The 20,455-nt window shown below is 35.6% G+C and overlaps 1 protein-coding gene across 1 annotated transcript in view; it reads right to left on the bottom strand.

Annotated features, from left to right (window-relative positions):
- Window positions 1–20,455, bottom strand: part of MALRD1 (MAM and LDL receptor class A domain containing 1) — a 702,910-nt gene that overhangs the window by 361,858 nt on the left and 320,597 nt on the right. Inside the window, 3 exon segments of the mRNA XM_033209380.1 lie at window positions 11,163–11,192; window positions 11,195–11,453; window positions 15,470–15,717. Of these exon segments, the coding sequence (XP_033065271.1) occupies window positions 11,163–11,192; window positions 11,195–11,453; window positions 15,470–15,717 (537 nt within the window).

Genomic DNA, 20,455 nt, shown 5'->3' with positions numbered 1-20,455 from the left:
ACCTAATACCATAAAACCCTAGAAGAAAATCTAGGTAGTACCATTCAGGACATAGGCATGGGCAAGGACTTCATGTCTAAAACACCAAAAGCAACGGCAACAAAAGCCCAAATTGACAAATGGGATCTAATTAAACTAAAGAGCTTCTGCACAGCAAAAGAAACTACCATCAGAGTGAACAGGCAACCTACAGAATGGGAGAACGTTTTTGCAATCTACTCATCTGACAAAGGGCTAATATCCAGAACCTACAAAGAACTCAAACAAATTTACCAGAAAAAAACAACCCCATCAAAAAGTGGGCAAAGGATATGAATAGACATTTCTCAAAAGAAGACATTCATACAGCCGACAGACACATGAAAAAATGCTCAGCATCACTGGTCATCAGAGAAATGCAAATCAAAACCACAATGAGATACCATCTCACACCAGTTAGAATGGTAATCATTAAAAACTCAGGAAACAACAGGTGCTGGACAGGATGTGGAGAAATAGGAACACTTTTACACTGTTGGTGGGATTGTAAACTAGTTCAACCATTATGGAAAACAGTATGGCGATTCCTCAAGGATCTAGAACTAGAAGTACCATACGACCCAGCCATCCCATTACTGGGTATATACCCAAAGGATTACAAATCATGCTGCTATAAAGACACATGCACACGTATGTTTATTGCAGCACTATTCACAATTCAAAGACTTGGAATCAACCCAAATGTCCATCTGTGACAGACTGGATTAAGAAAATGTGGCACATATACACCATGGAATACTATGCAGCCATCAAAAAGGATGAATTTTAGTCCTTTGTAGGGACATGGATGCAGCTGGAAACCATCATTCTCAGCAAACTATGGCAAGAACAGAAAACCAAACACCGCATGTTCTCACTCGTAGGTGGGAACTGAACAATGAGATCACTTGGACTCGGGAAGGGGAACATCACACACCGGGGCCTATCATGGGGAGGGGGGAGGGGGGAGGGATTGCATTGGGAGTTATACCTGATGTAAATGACGAGTTGATGGGTGCTGACGAGTTGATGTGTGCAGCACACCATGGCACAAGTATACATATGTAACAAACCTGCACGTTATGCACATGTACCCTAGAACTTGAAGTATAATAAAAAATGAATAAATAAATAAATAAATTCAAGCACTATAGGAGTGAATTGGATACACTGAAATTGATAACCAGAGAGTTTATAAAAAGAAATAATTGGCTCTTAAATTTAAATTATTGACTCACGGGCTGGTCAGAAATTCAGAGTATTGCTATGATAGCCCTAAAAGAATTTCTTCTTGCTTGTAGGCACAAAGGTGATGTAGGCAAAAATAAGACACAGGATTTGACTCACCAGATTGCAGAATTAGAATAAATATTAAAACCAAGCCTGGAAAGGTCCTATAAGTAATATTGGGGCACTTTCTGGGGGAAAAAAATTTGAATCTTTAGAATCAGAATGACACATCTAGAAAATGTATACAACCACAAGTGATTCAAACAATAAAACCCAACTTTTGATAAGTAATGCTTGCATTAGTCAGGCTTTAAATGCAGATGATCTAAATCACTGTAAATATTTTGAGCAGAATGTAATTTTATGGAGAGAATTTTACAGAGATAAAGTGTTGAAATGGTTGGAGGAGTGAGCTCTATTGAGGTCTTCCAGAAATGGCTCCCAGAATTGGCTCTCCATGAAACCGACTAACAATACAGAAGTCACAGAACATCTTTCTTGATGACTTCGGGGAAATTAGACATCTTCTGAGTGTAACTAGGGATAAGTCAACATTCAAGTAAACATCCTAGTTACACAGCACATGATAATGAAAAATAGTAAATTCTTTATTAAGATGTAGGCTTAGCTGTTATGCCAAACCACAAGATAGCAGTGAAAAGGTGAGAGATTATTCTCTTTTTCACAGAAAATATGAGCTAGGAAATCGTAGGCTGATGTGGCAGCTCTTTAGTGTTTGGGGGATAGGACCCAGACCCCTCCTACCATTCAGGAACTGAGATCAAAGCTTGAGCGCCTACCCTCACATTCACATGCTGGCCAGTGGGAAGGAGAGAAGGGAAATGGAGGGAATGCCTCTTCTCTTTAATTGCACAACCTCTAGATTGTGTATAGTATCTGTTTACATTCCATTGGCAAAATACATTCACATGTTCCACACTGGTGATAACAGAGACTGGGAAATATAGTCTTTACTCTCTTTGACTATGTATCTACATCAGTATTGGGAGTTTTATCACTACAAGAAGCAGAAGAGAATGGCTGTTGAGGAGCAAATAGCGGACTACCACACCTCCAGTCTTGGGTGATTTGATAAAACAATGACACCTTGTTTAGGCAGCAATGCTTACTTTTATATAGTTAATTTATGTAATAATGAGACCACAGCAAAGCTATATGAAGGAATGAATTTCAAATAAAAACTTCACTGGTTACCTTAACTAGAGATTTTAAAGTAATACTATGCTACTATGAGTTAATACTGCAGTGTAATAATATGCAATATAATTGATAACATGTAACATGATTACTATTTTCTACTAAATCATTCCATAATTTTAATATATAATGATGTCATGCATTTTTAAATTGATCCACTGGGTATATAATGTGGGAGAAGCTGCTGTTTCAATATTTATAAGGCTGTTTACTATGTGTTGTTACATTCAAAACGAAGTTTAAATATATTAAAAATATTAGCTAGTATTTCCAGGAGTGTTTTCCATGTAGGCCATGCAGAATTTTATACAATTTCTGTTCTATAACGTCTGAAATTGGAAGAATGAGGATAGGTAAAATATAGTTATCACCAGCAAGACTGGAATTTGGGAATGAGAGTGAGGAGCGATGGGTAGACAATCCAGTTGCCATAATGAAGAAATTTTAGTTCTTAAGACAAATACACAAAAAAAGCAGGCTTCCAGGAAAGTATCTTATATTTAAAGGAGAGAGGCTGTGGAGCTATTTAGGCTACTTGTTATTAGATCCACGAACAGAAGATAAGTATTTTTAAATAGACCTAGGTAGCAGAAAAGAAACAGAGCTTTCAGACCTTAAAAGGCCCAGTTCGTCCCTGGCCATTCAGACATCTGAAGCCTCACAAGTCCAAGTGCTGACCAAATACATACACCAGCATGCCCCACGGAGAATTTAAACAAAGTACAGCCCCCACTCATATACTTTTACTAATGTGTTCCTGAAAGTCAGATGTCCTGCTTCTATAAATGAAATGCTATATCCTAGAGGCAATTTCCCTTTATAATTAGAATAATTATTTTAATTTCTCTCTTTTAAAATTTCCCATTATGTAAATGGGGATAATTATAATGTATTCCGTATCTACCATCATTCTAAGTTCTTAAAATGCAGATGACATCCAGTGAAACTAATAAAGGTGTAATGCTTATCACGGCATTTGCAAGGGCCATAAATTCTTTTAAATCAGTGATGTTCATCAGTGAGATGAGCTGATTTATTGGGTCTTCACTGCTGTCTTCTTTAGACTAACATTACATGTTTATATGAATAAACTTGGTAGTGAATCCCTCAGTTAGATTTTCCAAGTGTTCTTTAATTATTCTTTTTCATCTACTTCATCAAAGCCAGCTCTCCTGGGTCAAAATCCTATATTCTTTTATCTTCTCCTACATTGTGATGTATTTTTTTCACTTGCTTTGCTTTCCTCTCCACAACCTTTTCCAACACTTTCTCAACTTCTAGGGCCATTTATAGCTCAAATTAGACAAAAACATGACTACTCAGGAAAGACAATAGTGAATTTATTTGGAAGAACTGTGCAATGGAGTATTGGCCCACAGTGCATCTAATGCTGTGCTGTTTCTCCCAGTTCCAGCAACATCCATGATGAACAGCCTCCATTGCCACTCCACAAAATCTGCAAAATGTCTTTGTCTACCAGTTTGGAATGGAACTTGTATTTGGAATGGAACTTGTGATTTTTCTTGCACAACATACTGTATGAACAGTAGTCTAGTGAGTTTGGGGTGATGTCAATGTGTATTTCCAATACAGGTATTAGTCAAAAACCACAAACCAAAAGCAAAAAGAGGCATTCTGTGAAATTTGGATATTAAAAACCAGTAAGTGTTTTATTGGGAAAACATTAATTTGGAAAATATTCTGTGGAGCATGCCAATATTTTTAAAAATGAACTTTTCTCTCCCCCCAAATACATCATATCCAGCCAACTCATCAACTTCTCTGAATCTCAGTTCTATTTTGTAAGGTTTTCCAGGTTCAAAACTGTAATCTTTTCTTCATCTCTTTCGTCCATCAGTGGCCGTCATGTCAATTCTGTCCCTGGATCTTTATTGTGACTATTCTTTCTTCTCCACTTCTTATTATGAATAGTCAGTTAAACCACCACATTTAGCAATTTAGAAATTTTAGAGGCTTTTTGAAAGCAATTTTTTTTTCTGAAGAGAAAATGAAGGCAAAGGAGATTTGAACCCTTCCTTTGAGTAGCGAATAGAACACGAGGAAGAAAGAACAGCAAGTATAAAATATGCTTTTAAGAAATGTCAACATGTGTACAGTTTAATTTCATAGTCTCCTTAGCGGGAATAAAGAGAGGCAAAGAAAGTAACAGCTAACACTGACTATATGCCACACATTGTTCAAGAAGTACTATATGTTACTATGTGATTTATTTTTCAAATCACTCAGAAGTAGATTCCAACAGTCCCAATTGTACAGAACATAAAGATAGGAATTAGAGAGGTTTAAGTAGATTAGCTGACATCACACAGTTAGTAAGCAGTGTCAAGATCGAAGTTTATGTCTTTAAATCTCAGAATGCAACACATGTACTTTGCGCGAAACAGCATATGTAGGTTTCACTAAATTATTTAGCCATATACGACCAGCCAGATATTCCTAACTCAGGACTCTGAGTTGCTACACCACCTTTCTCATCACCAGGCATTAGTTTTAAAGCACTGCTAAATATTGCACAGAAATGAGTGACTTGAAAGATGAGCTATTCGGTCCTCACTGTTTTCCATACATTTTTAAAAGAAATTGATTACCATATTATATCCCAAAACAAATACATTGAATAACTCCTATTTGGAAGTAGCTGTGGTGATTAAACTCGCTCTCTCTCTCTCTCTCTCTCTCTCTCTCTCTCACTCACACACACACACACACACACACACACACACACTTGACTCCTGCCGATTGCATATATATAGGTTTTCTTAAACACCTGTCAATAAGTAGAGAATATGACCATGATTTAATTTGCATATGGACATTTAGAAGAGGAAAGTTGGTTGTCTTTTTCTTATTAAAATTCATAAAACAATTATTTTTATCTTTCATCATTTAGCAATTAACAAAATTGCCATCAAAGTAAGCTCTTAAATATGACTCCTAGGGACTTAATAATAATTTAATATTACTTTTGCTAATAAAGCCCTGGGTCTATTTTGATTAATCAGAATTACTGATTCCAGATTCTGCTCAATTGCATCTTCCTAAATATATACATTTTTTTCCCTCTTGTCTTTTCTATTTTAAGCTATCCTTGATGGAGTTGTTAGCCTAAACACATGAATTCAGATGAAAAGTGTGTGTGAGCTAAAGTCATTTCCAAAAGTTTAATGGATCTTGTTACTGTTGATGGAACATAACGCCATTTATCCCAGTTCACTCTGTGCAAATTCCAAGTTAAGTGTTTTTGCAGTAATGAGAAATTAAGAATCATTAAACATTCTAAAGATACATACACATACACTACTCACGAGACATCAAAAATAAATTAGAGATGTTTTCAATAAATAATAAGATTTTATAGTTATAATGTAATATAAAATAAGGATATGCTTGTGATATCTGCAAGAAATATAATTTTGCCAAAACAAATGAAAGAAACATGTTCTTAATAAAATGCAAATAAACAAGGTTTACTGTCAAATGTTTATGCCACCTAAAGAATATGGGTAAAGACATAAAAAATATAGGATAATGTAAAATGAGATTTTTTTTATTGAAAAATACCTACATATGCCAGACATTAAGAAAATTATGTGGGCAGTTACCTCTTTTGATTCTTAAGAGTCTTAGAACCTAAGAAACATGTGGAAATTATCTCTGCTTTATAGATGAGGAAACTGTGTCTCAGATAAATTGGGTAAAAATAGCTAGTAAGAGGAGAGTCTGATATTAATACCTATTCCACTAGAACATGGTGCCTGTGCTTTCACATTTGATCTTGAGGTGCATTTCTCTCTTTGTTTTTTCAGATGGAGTCTCACTCTGTTGCCCAGGCTGGAGTGCGGGGGCAAGATTTCAGTTCACTGCAACCTCCACCTCCCAGATTCAAGCAATTCTCCCTGCCTCAGCCTCCCAAGTAGCTGGAATTACAGGCACCTGCCACCATGCCTGGCTAATTTTTGTATTTTTAGTAGAGATGGGGTTTTGCCATGTTGGTCAGGCTGCTCTCGAACTCCTGACCTCAGGTGATTCACCACCTCAGCATCCCAAAGTGCTGGGATTACAGGTGTGAGCCACTGTACTTGGCAAGGTGAATTTTTGTACTTCTATTAAACAGGAAAATAGCTGAAATTCTTGGAAATTTATAAATATCACATCAACTAATGGAACTCTTTTGTCAGAGACAGGCCCAAAAGTGCCCTAGAGTGTTGATTTTATCTCCTTTGTTGTCCACTGGGGTAACCAATAGACATGAGTAGCTACTGGGTAATTGAAATGTAACTAATTCAAATTTAGATGTGCAGTGAGTGTACAATACACACTGGATTTAAAAACTTAGTATGTAAACAATAATGCAAAATATCTCATTAATACTTTATATTGATTTTGTGTTAAGCTGGTAAAATTTGGGTAGATTGAATTAAAATATATTATTAAAATTAATTTCATTTTTTAAAATGTCACTATTAGAAAATGTAAAAGTAAATATGTGGCTTACATTTGTGGCTCTATTGGAAATTTATGCTATTCCTTAACTCGCTTGCACCAACTTCCATAAATAGCAAAAGAAACATTCTAGCTTTTTATTTGTTCAAGATACCACTATTCCCACCTCTGGCTTTATCCTCCCCTCCATATAGATATAGATAGATGTTAGATGTAGATATAGCTACACATAGATATAGATATACCTCACCAAGAAAGATGTTCTGTAACTTCATATAGATATACATGATAGATATAGATATATATATAGATATAAATATATCTCACCAAGAAAGATGTCCTGTAACTTCTCTAGTGGTAGTTGGTCTCAGGAGAGCCAATTCTGGGAGCCATTTCTGGAAGACCTCATTAGAGCTCATTCATCCAACCATTTCAACAATTTACACATATAAAATTGTCTCCATCGAATTACATATTTAGAGGGACTTATATTGTCTGCATTCCAACCCTAACCCCAGCATATATATACATATATATACACATATACGTATATATACATATATATACATAAATACGTATACATGTTTTTATGTCTACATATATGTGTATATACATATATATGTATATGTATATATGTATAATACGTTTATGTGTATATATGCATAGATATGTATATATGTATATATACACATGTATGTGTATATATGTATATATACATACATGTATACTTATATGTGAGTATGTATATACACACATACTTCTCTAAAAATATCAGAGACTCCTACAGAGTCTTCTAAACTCACAATGAAGTTAAGGTGTTTCAGAATTATTTCACAGCTTGAGTCTCTAAACCAAGTTTAGCATTTCACTTTTACCAAGAAATGGGTGTATACTTTTAGTTTCTGAAGGCACAATTAAAGGTACATCAAGTAGTTTACAGCAAAGTGAACTCCACATGCATCTGCTTCACTTGAATGTAAGTGTTACAGCTGAGATAGCTATATAAATATTGCAGTATCTCACCTTAATTTTCAGAATGCTCTAATCATAGAAATAAAGGCATCCAGTTGTTTTTCTTGGAGTCTTTCTACTGCAGACATTCCCACAAGTTATCATACTTTATATGAATGAATACTCTTTTTTATTTTAATGTAATAAATTATATTAATGTTTAATATAATTAACCTTTTATATTAACTTTTCATATTCTTATATTAAATTCTTGTTTATTCTTTGTTTTCTAAGACCATTTAATATCCTTTTGATGTAGGTTCATTTTGAGAAAAAATTAAACTGATAACCAAGGTGGTCCACAATTTGACTCTATTTCCCTTGTAATATCTCAGATAGCTACATGAGGTGCCCACCTCAGCCAAATCATCACCCACAGCCCACCCTGCAGTGTGCATGACACCATCCCTGTTCTTCCTTATGCCATTTAGCCTGCCTACAGCACTCTCACCATCATATCCTTTATCTGGTCCTCCAGGGCTCAAATTCCACCACCCCTGTCCTACAAACCGAAGGAATCTTTCCCTCCTATGAGCTCTAAGTGTGGTTCCAAATTCTTGAGCACCCTAGAAATACATTTCAAATTAGATATCCTCAGCTGAATGTTTTATTTTTCTCTACAACCTCATAAAATATGTTTGCTTACTTTTCTCCAAATTTATTATTTTTACTATTTACAGATACACAATAGCTGTACATACTTACGGGGGACATGATACTTTGATGCAAGCATGCAGTGTGTAAAGATCAAATCAGGGTGACTGGGGTAACCATCACCTCAAACATTTATCATTTTGTTAAATGTTGGGACCATTCCACATCCATTCCTCTAGTTATTTGGAAATATACAGTAACTTACTGGTAATTACATTCATCCTATATACAACATGAATGGAACTGGAGGATATTACGTTAAGTGAAATAAGCCAGGCACAGAGACAAATATCACGTGCTCTCACTCATATTCGAGAACTAAAAAAACTGACCCCACAAAGGTAGAGAGTAGAATGGTAGTTACCAGAGGCTGGAAAGGGTAGTGGGGATGGGGGGATAAAGAGAGGTTGGTTAATAGGTACAAAAATACAGTTAGGTAGAAGGAATACAATCTAGTGTTCAGTAATGTATGATGTTTAAATATTTCTCCTGGCATTTAGTTACATCCTACTCAATATTAAAGTTATTCAGGGATTTTTTTTCTACCCACTTGCCATCTAGTATTATTTTTAAGAGCAATTTTTTTAAAAAAATAAATTCATTAAAAATTTTAATACACCCTCTCAAATATTATGATATTCAAAGAGCTCTGGTGTGATTCATCTGTGCCCTTAATTTGTAATTAATGTACAATCAATACTATTTTGCACATACTTTAAAATTTTCCTGTTGGATGTTTCCTAAAATATGACCTCATTCAAGATTTTACTAGTTAATGGTCTTAAAATCCCCAACAAGATTGGTTTGTTCCTTTTGTATCCCACTCAATAGTTTTTAATTAAATTTTAAAGCGGTTTAACTTTTTCTTTTAATGTTGCTTCTTTGAGTCAGGCATGTGGCACAAGCCTGTAATCCCAGAACTTTGGGAGGCTGAGGCAGGTGGATCGCTTTGAGCTCAAGTTTGAGACCAGCCTGGCCAACATAACAAAAACCCATCTCTACCGAAAAAAAAAAAAAAAACAGAAAATTTTTGCTCCCTCACCAATGGGATGCTACAAGATTATTTTTTATTGTGATCAAATAATTACTCTTCAAATGACCAGACTTATCTAAGACCTATATCGGCCATCAAACATCCCACACAGAATGAAAGGCAAAGCTTTTCTTGGAGAAGTAGAGTAGTCTTGGGCATGTGAATCACCTTTGCATTAAATCCACCTATGTATATTTCCTTTTCATTACAGTCTTAAAATGTTTATTTGCTTTCCTCTATACTATTCCGTATAGTGTTAGAAGCTTGTCAGGCAAAGAGCCTGTTTAATTGTCCACTGGGAAACATTTATCTAGAAACTTCCATGTAACCAAATGAAAAGCCTCCCTTTGAAATAAATGGGGAAGGCAGAAATGGCAACACTGTCCATTCCGCCTACTATGTTACAAGCCAGAGCAAACGACTTAGTTTGCTTTTAATAAACCATTTTTATATTCATCAATTATAATAAATATAATTTAAATATCAATGAAACTGTACTTCTGTTTTCTACACTAAACTCATGGTTAAAAAAATTAATATCTGCTGGGCATGGTGGCTCATGCCTATAATCCCAGTACTTTGGGAGGCCAAGGCAGGTGGATCTCTTGAGCCCAGGAGTCTGAGACCAACCTAGGCAATACAGCAAGACCCCATCTCTGCAAAAAACGCAAAAATTTGCCAGGTGAGGTGGAGCATGCCTGTAGACCCAGCTATTCAGGAGGCTGAGGTGGGAGGATCAATTGAGCCCAGGAGGAAGAGGTTGCAGTGAGCTGAGATTGTACCACTGCACTCCAGTCTGTGTGACTGAGCTAGACTCTGTCTCAAAAAAAGAAAAAAAGTAGTATCTATTATATCATTGGCTAACAAAATTTACTCCTTTGTCATGTTAATAATATATATTGCATTTATTTTCATCTCAAACGTTTAATATTATATGGGTTAATGGTGCTTGCTAAATACTGCTTATAGCATTGTCTCTGTAGGAATTACATTGAACATCTGCCAACTCAACATTCGAGTAAAATTCTTTCAACAAATTATCAAAAGTTATTTTAGGTTAAAAGGACATATGGACACATTCAATTATCTACTCTGTTTCAATATCAAATTGGCTTGCTCATGGGTCCATGAAGAAGGTGGCAAATATCATAACCACAAAAACGTCTAATTAAAATTGAACAACCCTGTCCTCAATTTACTTATGTTTTGTTGGAAGCGAATTGATGTTTGCTTAGGATTAAATTCTGAAGCAGACTGCAAACAAAGGAGTCTTCTCTTATTTTATTGATCTAAGAGGAAGCTGACTAAACAGAGAAGGCGGAAACTGATAAACAGACCAAAGCTTGGAGAAAATGTGGAAGACATTTTTATGAGTAAAGGCTTGAGAAATATTTTTTAAGTTTAAAAAGATCTTACATTTTCTTTATGAAAGTGATAAATTACTAGGTGTTTACGCTATGTCTTTTGCATCTTCTTTCTTCCTTTTCACCCTTCACCATGCAAAAATACCAAACACACACAGATTAGAATGTACCTGTTGGAAGAGGCACTGCCAGTTCTTCTGCATGGATTCACAGAGTGATAGACAATCTTCTGTAAGCACAATGTCATCAAGTGCAATGTCGCCACGCTGACCTTTCCCAACTCTACCTTCAAATTTGAGTTGGAAGTCTTCATCACCAAACAGTGACAGTTCTTCCCTCCGCCAGAAATTGCCTTGTTCTACAGTGAGGTTCAGTAGAACCTTCGTTTGGTTTGTGACTGACACCTGCATTAAGGTGAGTGCCCCAATGCCATTTCCATACATGTGATAATGAAAAATAATCTGTAATCAAGAATAGGAATATACATATGATACGATTAGTATAATTAATATATTATTTTCAATTCTATCCCATTGCCCTCTTCTTTATTAACACATTGCTGGAGGAAAATTACACCTGTTTATTCTCTTGCTCTGTCTACACTTTAACACTGAGCGAAGTCAGAACAGCCTTGAATCATATGTTGCAATGTATGGGAAACAGCAGAGGAAGAATCAAATATAAATTTAGTAGGAATAAAAGGGCTGAGTTTACATTCTTTCTGTGACTTCTAAAAGCAAGATTCCTTCATAAACTCTTAGAGCCCATTGTCAAAGGAATACAAGATCATTAAACTGCAATGCATTATATAAAAAGACTTTTCATGATTAAGAAATAACAGGAACAAAAGAAGGTTATTTTTAATCTCATGAAACTTATTTTTTTCTTCTTTTGCTTATTCCACTGCCATTTTTGTACTTGAAACACTTTCTCAGTTCTGTAAGATTCTCTGGGCTTCATTTAAATACAGCAAAACCCCAGAATAGTAATTATCCAAATTTTACTTGAAATGCTACCAATGGACTTTTGCAGAGCAGCCTGGGGAGCTCTTCTCTGAGTAAAAATTAATAGAAAGTATTTTCAGGGATTAATATTTCAATGTTGCAAAGATGAAATTTACTAGATTTTGAGTGATTGTTACACAGTGAAAAAAGTCAGGAAAAATTCTGGGAATAGAACAGGACAGGTTAGGAGCAGTAGGAATTCAAAGCCTTTAAAGCTTTTGTCTTGTCATTTGTGTGAATGAGGGAAAACTGTGACAAAAGTGCCCTGCACACAGGAAAAAGACATGTTTGAAACACTAGCAGTCACATATATCACACTCTACAAGAAGAAAAATGAGCACCATTAAATCACATATGCAGTGTATTGATCCAGAAAGGATCAACCAAGAATGGGTGAGCCATAAAGTGACTCTACCCATCTCCCAACTGATGAAATCTTTAAATATTATACTATGACCCCAAAATACTTGTTCTATGGACTAACTTTCCCCACATGAGCTCTATGATCATTATGGATTGTCCTGGTACTGGTGAAACTTGGGTACTACGATTCATTTGAGTGAGAAACAAAGTGGCCAGGGGCCAACCTCTCAGACAGCATCCCAGGGCCACCTGTCCGGCACTCTTCTGCAAGGACCCCTTGTGGCTAGAGGGTCTTCTCCTTTTGTGTTTGTCTTATTTGTGCAACAAATATGAGGCCTATGTTTTATGTCTCAGTAAATACGTCTGTATCTTCTTCAGGTCATTTGCTGAATGATGCCATCAGGTTAACATGCAAACAGATGCACCAATACCCCTATTTCCAGGGGGAACACCTGGTGACAACAAAGCCTAACACAGGGTAGTGAGAGTGAATAAAAATCTTCTAAGCATTGGTAGGCCCAGTGGCTGACACCTGTAATCCCTGCACTTTGGGAGGCCAAGGCAGGCGGATCACCTGAGGTCAGGGGTTCAAGACCAGCCTGGCCAATTTGGTGAAACCCTGTCTCTACTAAAAATACAACAACAACAACAACAACAACAACAAAAAATAGCTAGGCTTGGTGGACTGTGCCTGCAGTCCCAGCTACTCAGGAGGCTGAGGCAGGAGAATTGCCTGAACCTGGGAGGCAGAGGTTGCAGTGAGCAGAGATCACACCACTGCACTCCAGTACAGGCAATAAAGTGAGGCTCCATCTCAAAAAGAAAAAAAAAAAAAAACCATTAAGGTCTGATCTCTTCTCTCATCACCCTCTATATGCATCCTTCCTACACACTAACTCCCACAAAGAAAAAAAAACTGATTATCTCTGCTTGAAAGGTATTCCACAAGGTGAAGGGGCAGAGGTGATTCTCATAAAAATCTGGGAGATCAATCTGCTTACCTGATGAATACATTTTTAATATGGGAGACCCAATATTTCCCAGCACAATCTTTCCTTACATATTCTTATTCAATCTATATCATAAATATTCATAAAATGAACCATTCATCATTAATTTTTTGACATTTCTTCCAGGCATACTTCATTATTCTCACACAGATGTTTAAAACATTGGGGACTCTAGTTCCGGGACCAGGGGAATACAGCAATGGATGAAATCTTAGTTACTACAGTATGAAAAAATATTCACCAGACATTTTCAGAAGTGTCTCAATAGAAAAGTTTAGATGTCAACCTGTAATTTTCATATTTTGTATTTAATATTTAGTTAGGTTTATAAGACTAAAACTAATTTGTGATTTTCAAAATATCTATAGATGTATAGATTATAATTTATAAATGTATAGATGTATATAGATGTATCTAAATTTATAGATGTATAGCCAACATACAGAAAATCTGGTATGCTTGGGTTTTATTCCTGAGAAAGTACCAAGTAATCTGGAAGATAGCCAAAACTGATAAAAACTATACTTGATAAAAACTCAATTTTTGCCAAAATAGTTTTGTATGATTTACTTTCATTCTAGACTGCTGACCAAGTTCTATCACTAAAACTCTCATCTGATCATGTCACTTCGCTTGCAGAAAATCTTCACTGTCTATGTGATAGATGAAATTGTTCTATGAGAGTTAAACTATAAAATCAACTCAGGATGAGACAGAAAAACTTTTAAGACAAAGTAAAAGTTTAACATGTATTCATACTATGGCAGTGCTAAGGTGTTGAAGGCTGTTTGATATGTCTCTCTCCCACGGTTAGGGCTCTGTCAGTTGTGGACACAGGCACGGAGAAGTGTAAGTTGGACCAGGCAGAGTGGCTCACGCCTATAATCCCAATACTTTGGGAAGTCGAGGTGGGCAGATCACCTGAGGTCAAGAGTTCGAGACCAGCAACATGGTGAAAACCCTGTCTCTACTAAAAATACAAAAATTAGCTGGGATGATGGCGCAAGCCTGTAATCCCAGCTCCTCAGGCGACTGAGGCAGGAGAACCACTTGAACCTGGGAGATAGATGTTGCAGTGAGCTGAGATCACGCCACTGCCCTCCAGCCTGCGCGACAGAGTGAGACTCTGTCGAAGGGAAGGGGAAGAGGAAGCGAAGGGAAGAAAGTTTCTGGGTGTAATTCGTTCGCTTTTCAGAGTTCAAACACTGGGGAACACTCTCGTCAAAATACATGTGCTCAGAAATTAGAGACTGCATTTCTTATTGTAAATATATTTATTTCTGTATCCATTTCTTGTAAGCAAGAGATCTCTGAGCACTTGTGATCTCTAAACACTTAATTTGTACTACATGTAAAGCTAAATGCAGTTCTTAGCCTAGCTGACTCAAGTCTTTTATGGAATATAAACAAACAAGCAAACAATAAACAAAGGAAAATGGAAAGCCCTGTAAATACGTAGTTATCGTATGAGGCTGCTGCTTTTCCCAAAGAGCCATACAATCTTATTTATACTTTTAATTGTCCACAGATGTTTTTGTGAAATTTCCACAGGCTAATAACCAAATCATGTTTTCTTCCTGCCTATAGAAATTATTCTCCTTGTTTTAGGAGTAAGTTCAGGGTCCTTTTTGTTTTGTTTTTCATGAAGACTTACTCAACAATTTTTGTGGTTCTCACTATCTCTAGTATTCATTCTTGTAGATATTTAATTATATACTGACTGTTGTTTAATTCTGTTTCTGTTTGTAAAATTTCCATAGTTTTAATAAGCACTAAACTTCTTAACAGAAAGCAACTGGTATCTTACTTCTTCTGTATTATACATGGCTGTGAATAACAACCATGGAATTTTCCAATGGTTTCCCAAACTTCAATATCCACGGAATTTATCCATAGGAGAAATTGTTCCAACAGTTATAGCAATCCTTCCCTTTCATTCTGAACTTCGTTTTTTCCCTCCCTCACATATCCAAAGTTAAATAAATTCAAACTCATCTTTTTTCTGGCCCCAGCCACTCTATTTTCTGTATGTCAATTTATCAACAGTTTCTCACAATAATTCTGTGTTTGTTTGTTTGGTTGGTTTGATTTTCCCCATACCTTGCAGTTTTTGCTTCTCTTACTTATAACTGGACTTGAAATTCTGGCAGCTCTCATGGGCTGCTGAGGGAACAAACTCTTTATAAAGATGTAATGACCAGATGAATTTCCCAAAGTGTGATCTGCCACTGGCTCTGTGCCTGCTGCAGGGATGCTGCTAGCTTTCAGATTCCAGTCAAAGTCCTCGTCTTTCTCCTGCTCCCAGGAACAAAGATCAAATTCGAAATCACAGCGCCCACTGGAGGTACCTGGAAAGTATTTCCAAATATATGTTACGGAAAATGGAAACGTACTGACTTTAAAACATGCAATTCAAAATTGCAGTGATCTTGCTTATCATGTAATATTTGAAACCTTATAATGCTATCCCGATAGCAAGATATAAAGAGACTAATTTGGTTTGCTATACACACAGCTACTTCCCTGGCTTCTGTAAGTTCATTTCTCTACAAATCTGGTCCCAGTTTCAAAGTTGATAAACTATTTTAGTATTACACACATTTCCTTCTCTAAGTATCCACTTGGTCAATGTAATTTATTTATTCTGTCTTCTCATCTATGCTTCTCAGGTCTTGGTAAGAAATTTATGAAGTTTATTATTCTGCAATACATTTTAGCTTGGGTAATGCTGCCCCGAGCAAAAGTTATCATTAATCATAGTAGTTATTTTGGTTTAGAACAGTTCTTTATTTTAGAGAAAACTGTGAAACAGAAAAGTGACGTAAAAAGGTGTGATAATTTGAATGAGCTTATTGTAATAAGTTGCAGAAATTAAATATGTTAAGTTGCATCAAATACCAAACTATTGCATCAAATACCAAACTATCTCCCAGGTGTTTTTTGAAGTATTTTATTACTGTCATTGCTTAAGTTGCTTTATTTTCCCATTTCCAAGATAGTAGTAATTATACAGGCATCTTTTTATCATGCTGCAAGTAAATTATAAAGCTGAAAATGGTAGTGAAGATGTTATAAAACTGAGCATTGTGGTATGAAGGTGTCATACCTTATACATTTATATATTTAGGACTTTTGATACTTTTCATTTTTAAGTCAATATTCATGATTCTGCATAAAACCAATGAGGGAGGCTGGGCATGGTGGCCCACACCTGTAATCCTAGCACGTTGAGGCTGAGGCAGGTAGATCACCTGAGGTCAGGAGTTCGAGACCAGCCTGGCCAACATGGTGAAATCCCATCTCTACTAAACATACAAAATTAGCTGGGTGTGGTGGCGTGTGCTTGTGGTCCCAGCTGCTCAGGAGGCTGAGGCAGAAGAATCACTTGAATCTGGGAGGTAGAGGTTGCAGTGAGCCGAGATCGTGCCACTGAACTCCAGCCTGAGTGACAGAGCAAGACTCCATCTCAAAAAAGCAAAACAAAACAAAAATCAGTGAGTAATTTGATCATAAGTAACAAAATGTACTGTTTAGAATTCTTTTTCTTTAATGACAATAATTCTTTATAAAGTTCTTTTTGAAGATTACAACTGCAATAAAAATCTGTAAAATCATAAGTGAGATAAGTGTCCAAATATTAAAAATACTTGAAAAGAACCTATGGTAGCATGTTGATATATCTTCAGATAAATGTTTCTCTCTTAAATAAACCTCATTTAAACAATCGCTCAAAATTTTTAAGGCAAATGAGGGTAAGAATGACTCTGTCATCAAAACATTCAGGGACTTGCTCTCCAATGCACAAGCCAAAGAAAGGCAGATAACCCCACAGAAGCTATGGTAATTCCTGGACAAATCATCCACTCTATTTTATTATACATGACTCTTTAAGAATGTCCAAGTTCTGTTGCACGTGGCATCAAAACAGTGAGGTTTTTGTTTGTTTGTTTCTGTATGGATACATTCTTATAGTTATCCCAAGTCAGATAATATTGTCTCAATGTGCAAAACAAACCCTAAACTCTTTGTAGTTTATAAGGTGGAGAATATGAAAACATATGAGGCTGGGTGGAGTGGTTCACCCCTGTAATCACATTTTAGGAGGCCAAGGTGGGAGGATCACATGAGGCCAGTTCAAGATCATCCTGGCCAACAAAGTGAGACTCTGTCTCTACAAATAGTTAAATTAAATTTTAAGAATTAAAAATTAAAAAAGAAAACATATGAGTTTTGCCATTGTTTCTATGTCATTTGGGGATATATAAGAAAATACTAAAATAAAATATAAGCTAACTTTATTACACCTCTGAGCAAGAAACATACAATAAAGAAAAAGGGCTTAAAATAAGCATTTTTAGCTTTTGAAAGAACTAAAGACATTACTTTAAGAAAACATCAAGACTGATAATTTGTTTTTCTAATTTACCAGTCAAGACATTTGTAATGTCTTCAAGGATAGAGACAAATTCTCTGTTATAATTTATGTCATCAAATCAACAGAATGCCTTTTTAAAATCTAATTGCTAATTCAATTTTCAAATGGCATTTGAAATATATTTTGTAATTTATTTTTTTCCTAGAATAGACTGTAATACTTATAACCTACTGTAGTGTAGAATACTGAAGTTCTAAGTATCCTTTCAAAGGACCAGGAAGTAGATGTCAGGAAAATAATAATGAACTCCAACTCAGCATCTAGTTTAAGAATATGAACCGCTGTCTTGGTTAAGAACTATAAAATGAAGGAAATAATTCAGTTGCCTTGTGTTGGAAAATTTAGCAGCCTCTGAGAAACACATTAGCATATAGAGCAGCATCTGGAGAGGCCATTCATATAAGAAAATAATGTGTGCTGCCGAAAAACAGATTTGATATTTTTATTCATGTAAACACTGTTACATGGATCTTTATGATATAAATAATATTTTTCTTTTGATCTTTTCCCTCATGTTGAAGTTATGTTTTCTTGGAAAGTTTATTTCTAATATACCAGTGGGGAAAATAAAATAAGCAAAAAAAGTTGTTTGCATTTCACATCACTGTGGTGAGGGGGAACAACTTATAATTTCATATCCTATTATTTCCCATAGGTACCAGGTAAAAAATATAACATAGTCTTGAGAACTGATGCCAATTCCTGGCATTTCTGGTGCAGTTAATGCCAATATCAGACAGCTGTGCCATCAGGAAGACAATGATCACCTTTGTATACAGCTGTGTCATCAATCAAACTAGTTTCTACCTTTCTAAATCCTATAATTTGTCCATTGATCAGTATCACTATAGGTATAAAATATGTCTCATTTGAAAAGGCATATTTTGAAGGATCATAACATAATTCTTTTTAAGGTCCTACCATCAAACTCAAAAAATTAAAATCTTACCATTATATTCATGTATTCATTCAATATAAAATTACTGAGCATATTCTATAAATAAAGCACATTTAGGAAAATAGGAAAAGAGGGGTACTGGGTATGAAATATAATGTGTTCCAGGTCCTAAAACATTCTCTTTATATCTGTCATTTCATTTAATCCTCGCTTTGTCTCTATATAATAGTTATTATTCTTATTTTGGTTGATGAGAAAGTTGAAGTTCAGAATTAAACTTTGCTTTGTATTCCAGTGTAAGTAGCAGAGCTATGAGCTGAAGGAGGACACAACACACAGCTCCTTTAGTACTACTCCCTTTGATAATGTGGAATGTAGCAGTTAGGAGTGACAGTTAAAATAGAACAAATTTATAAATACAATGGGATAAGAAAGTACATGTATCTATAGAAAAACTTCTCTAAGAGACTCCTGCCTCTGTGAGCCGGTAGCAACATGAAGAGAGCAGTCATTCAATTTAGTGTGATTATTCTTGAGGTATTGTGGCATGATGTAGTTCATCACTTCTTTAACTGTTCTTCTGAATATAAATGTCCTACAGGTGTCAATTTGTCATTCAAAGGAAGAAGACTCTGCATTCAAATGAATGGGATCAATTCTATAAAATTTGTCTTTGAAAGATTTTAAAAGATGCTAGTATATTAAAGGCTCTGAGAATTCCCACAATATGCAGACTATTTCTTTATGCAATAGAGGATATTCCCAATGTATTTGACTAAGGAAACTTTTTTCTTTGGCAGAGCTATCAACATATTATAGAATAGTGTGCTTATGATACGGGACAAGATTTTCAAATCCTGATATTAAGACAAACAAGCAAAAGGCATAACTAGAGAAGCTAGGTATTAGTTTCCTAGGGCTGCATACGAAAATATCAAAAACTGGGTGGCTTAAATCAACAGAGATTTTTTGTCTGCTCCGTTTTCAGGCTGGAAGTCTGAAATGAAGGTGTTGGCAGCATCATGCTCTCTCTTATGGCTACAGAGGAGAACCTTTCCTTGTCTGTTCATAGTTGCTAGTAGCTATGGGCCATCTTAGTGTTCCTTGGCTCGTAGATGTATCACATCAATCACCTGTCATTCTCCCTATCTGTTTTCACGTCATCTTCTCTCTGTGTCCAATTTTCCCTCTTCTTATAAGGACACAGTCATTGAATTAGGACCCACCTTTATCCAGCAGGACTGTATTTTAACTAGATGACATCCGCAAAAGCCCTATTTCCAGATAAGGTTGCAGTCTGAGATTCCAGGTGACCATGAGTTTAAAATTCCAGGTTACCAGGTGTAACTAAATTTTCAGTGGACATTATACAACCCAGTTACTTAAATGTTTACTTTTTCAAAGGTAAATCTCTTGGGCTTTTGTGCTATGTAATCATATCATTCAAAAATAATTATAATTTGGCTATCCTTTGTTTCATTTCATGTCTTAATATTGACCAGGACCACAAAGATAATATTAAATAGTAATACTAATAGTATATATTTTGACATGTTCTTGATTTTAATGTAAGTATTTTCACTGTTCCTACATTAATTTGATAGATTTAATGTGTTAAAAATAATCATATGTATGCTCTGCATAGCATAAGAAATGGCTGCTTAATTTAAACAAGAATTTTCAGCACCTATCAGCTTGCTATTATTTTCTTCAGTAATATGGGTACATTGACATATTATGACATCAAAATACA

The sequence above is a fragment of the Trachypithecus francoisi genome, unplaced genomic scaffold (genome assembly GCF_009764315.1).
Source record: "Trachypithecus francoisi isolate TF-2019V2 unplaced genomic scaffold, Tfra_2.0 Lachesis_group9, whole genome shotgun sequence".
Lineage (NCBI taxonomy): Eukaryota > Metazoa > Chordata > Mammalia > Primates > Cercopithecidae > Trachypithecus > Trachypithecus francoisi.
Note: the sequence above shows the minus strand (reverse complement) of the source record. Positions and strands in the feature narration are given on the sequence as shown.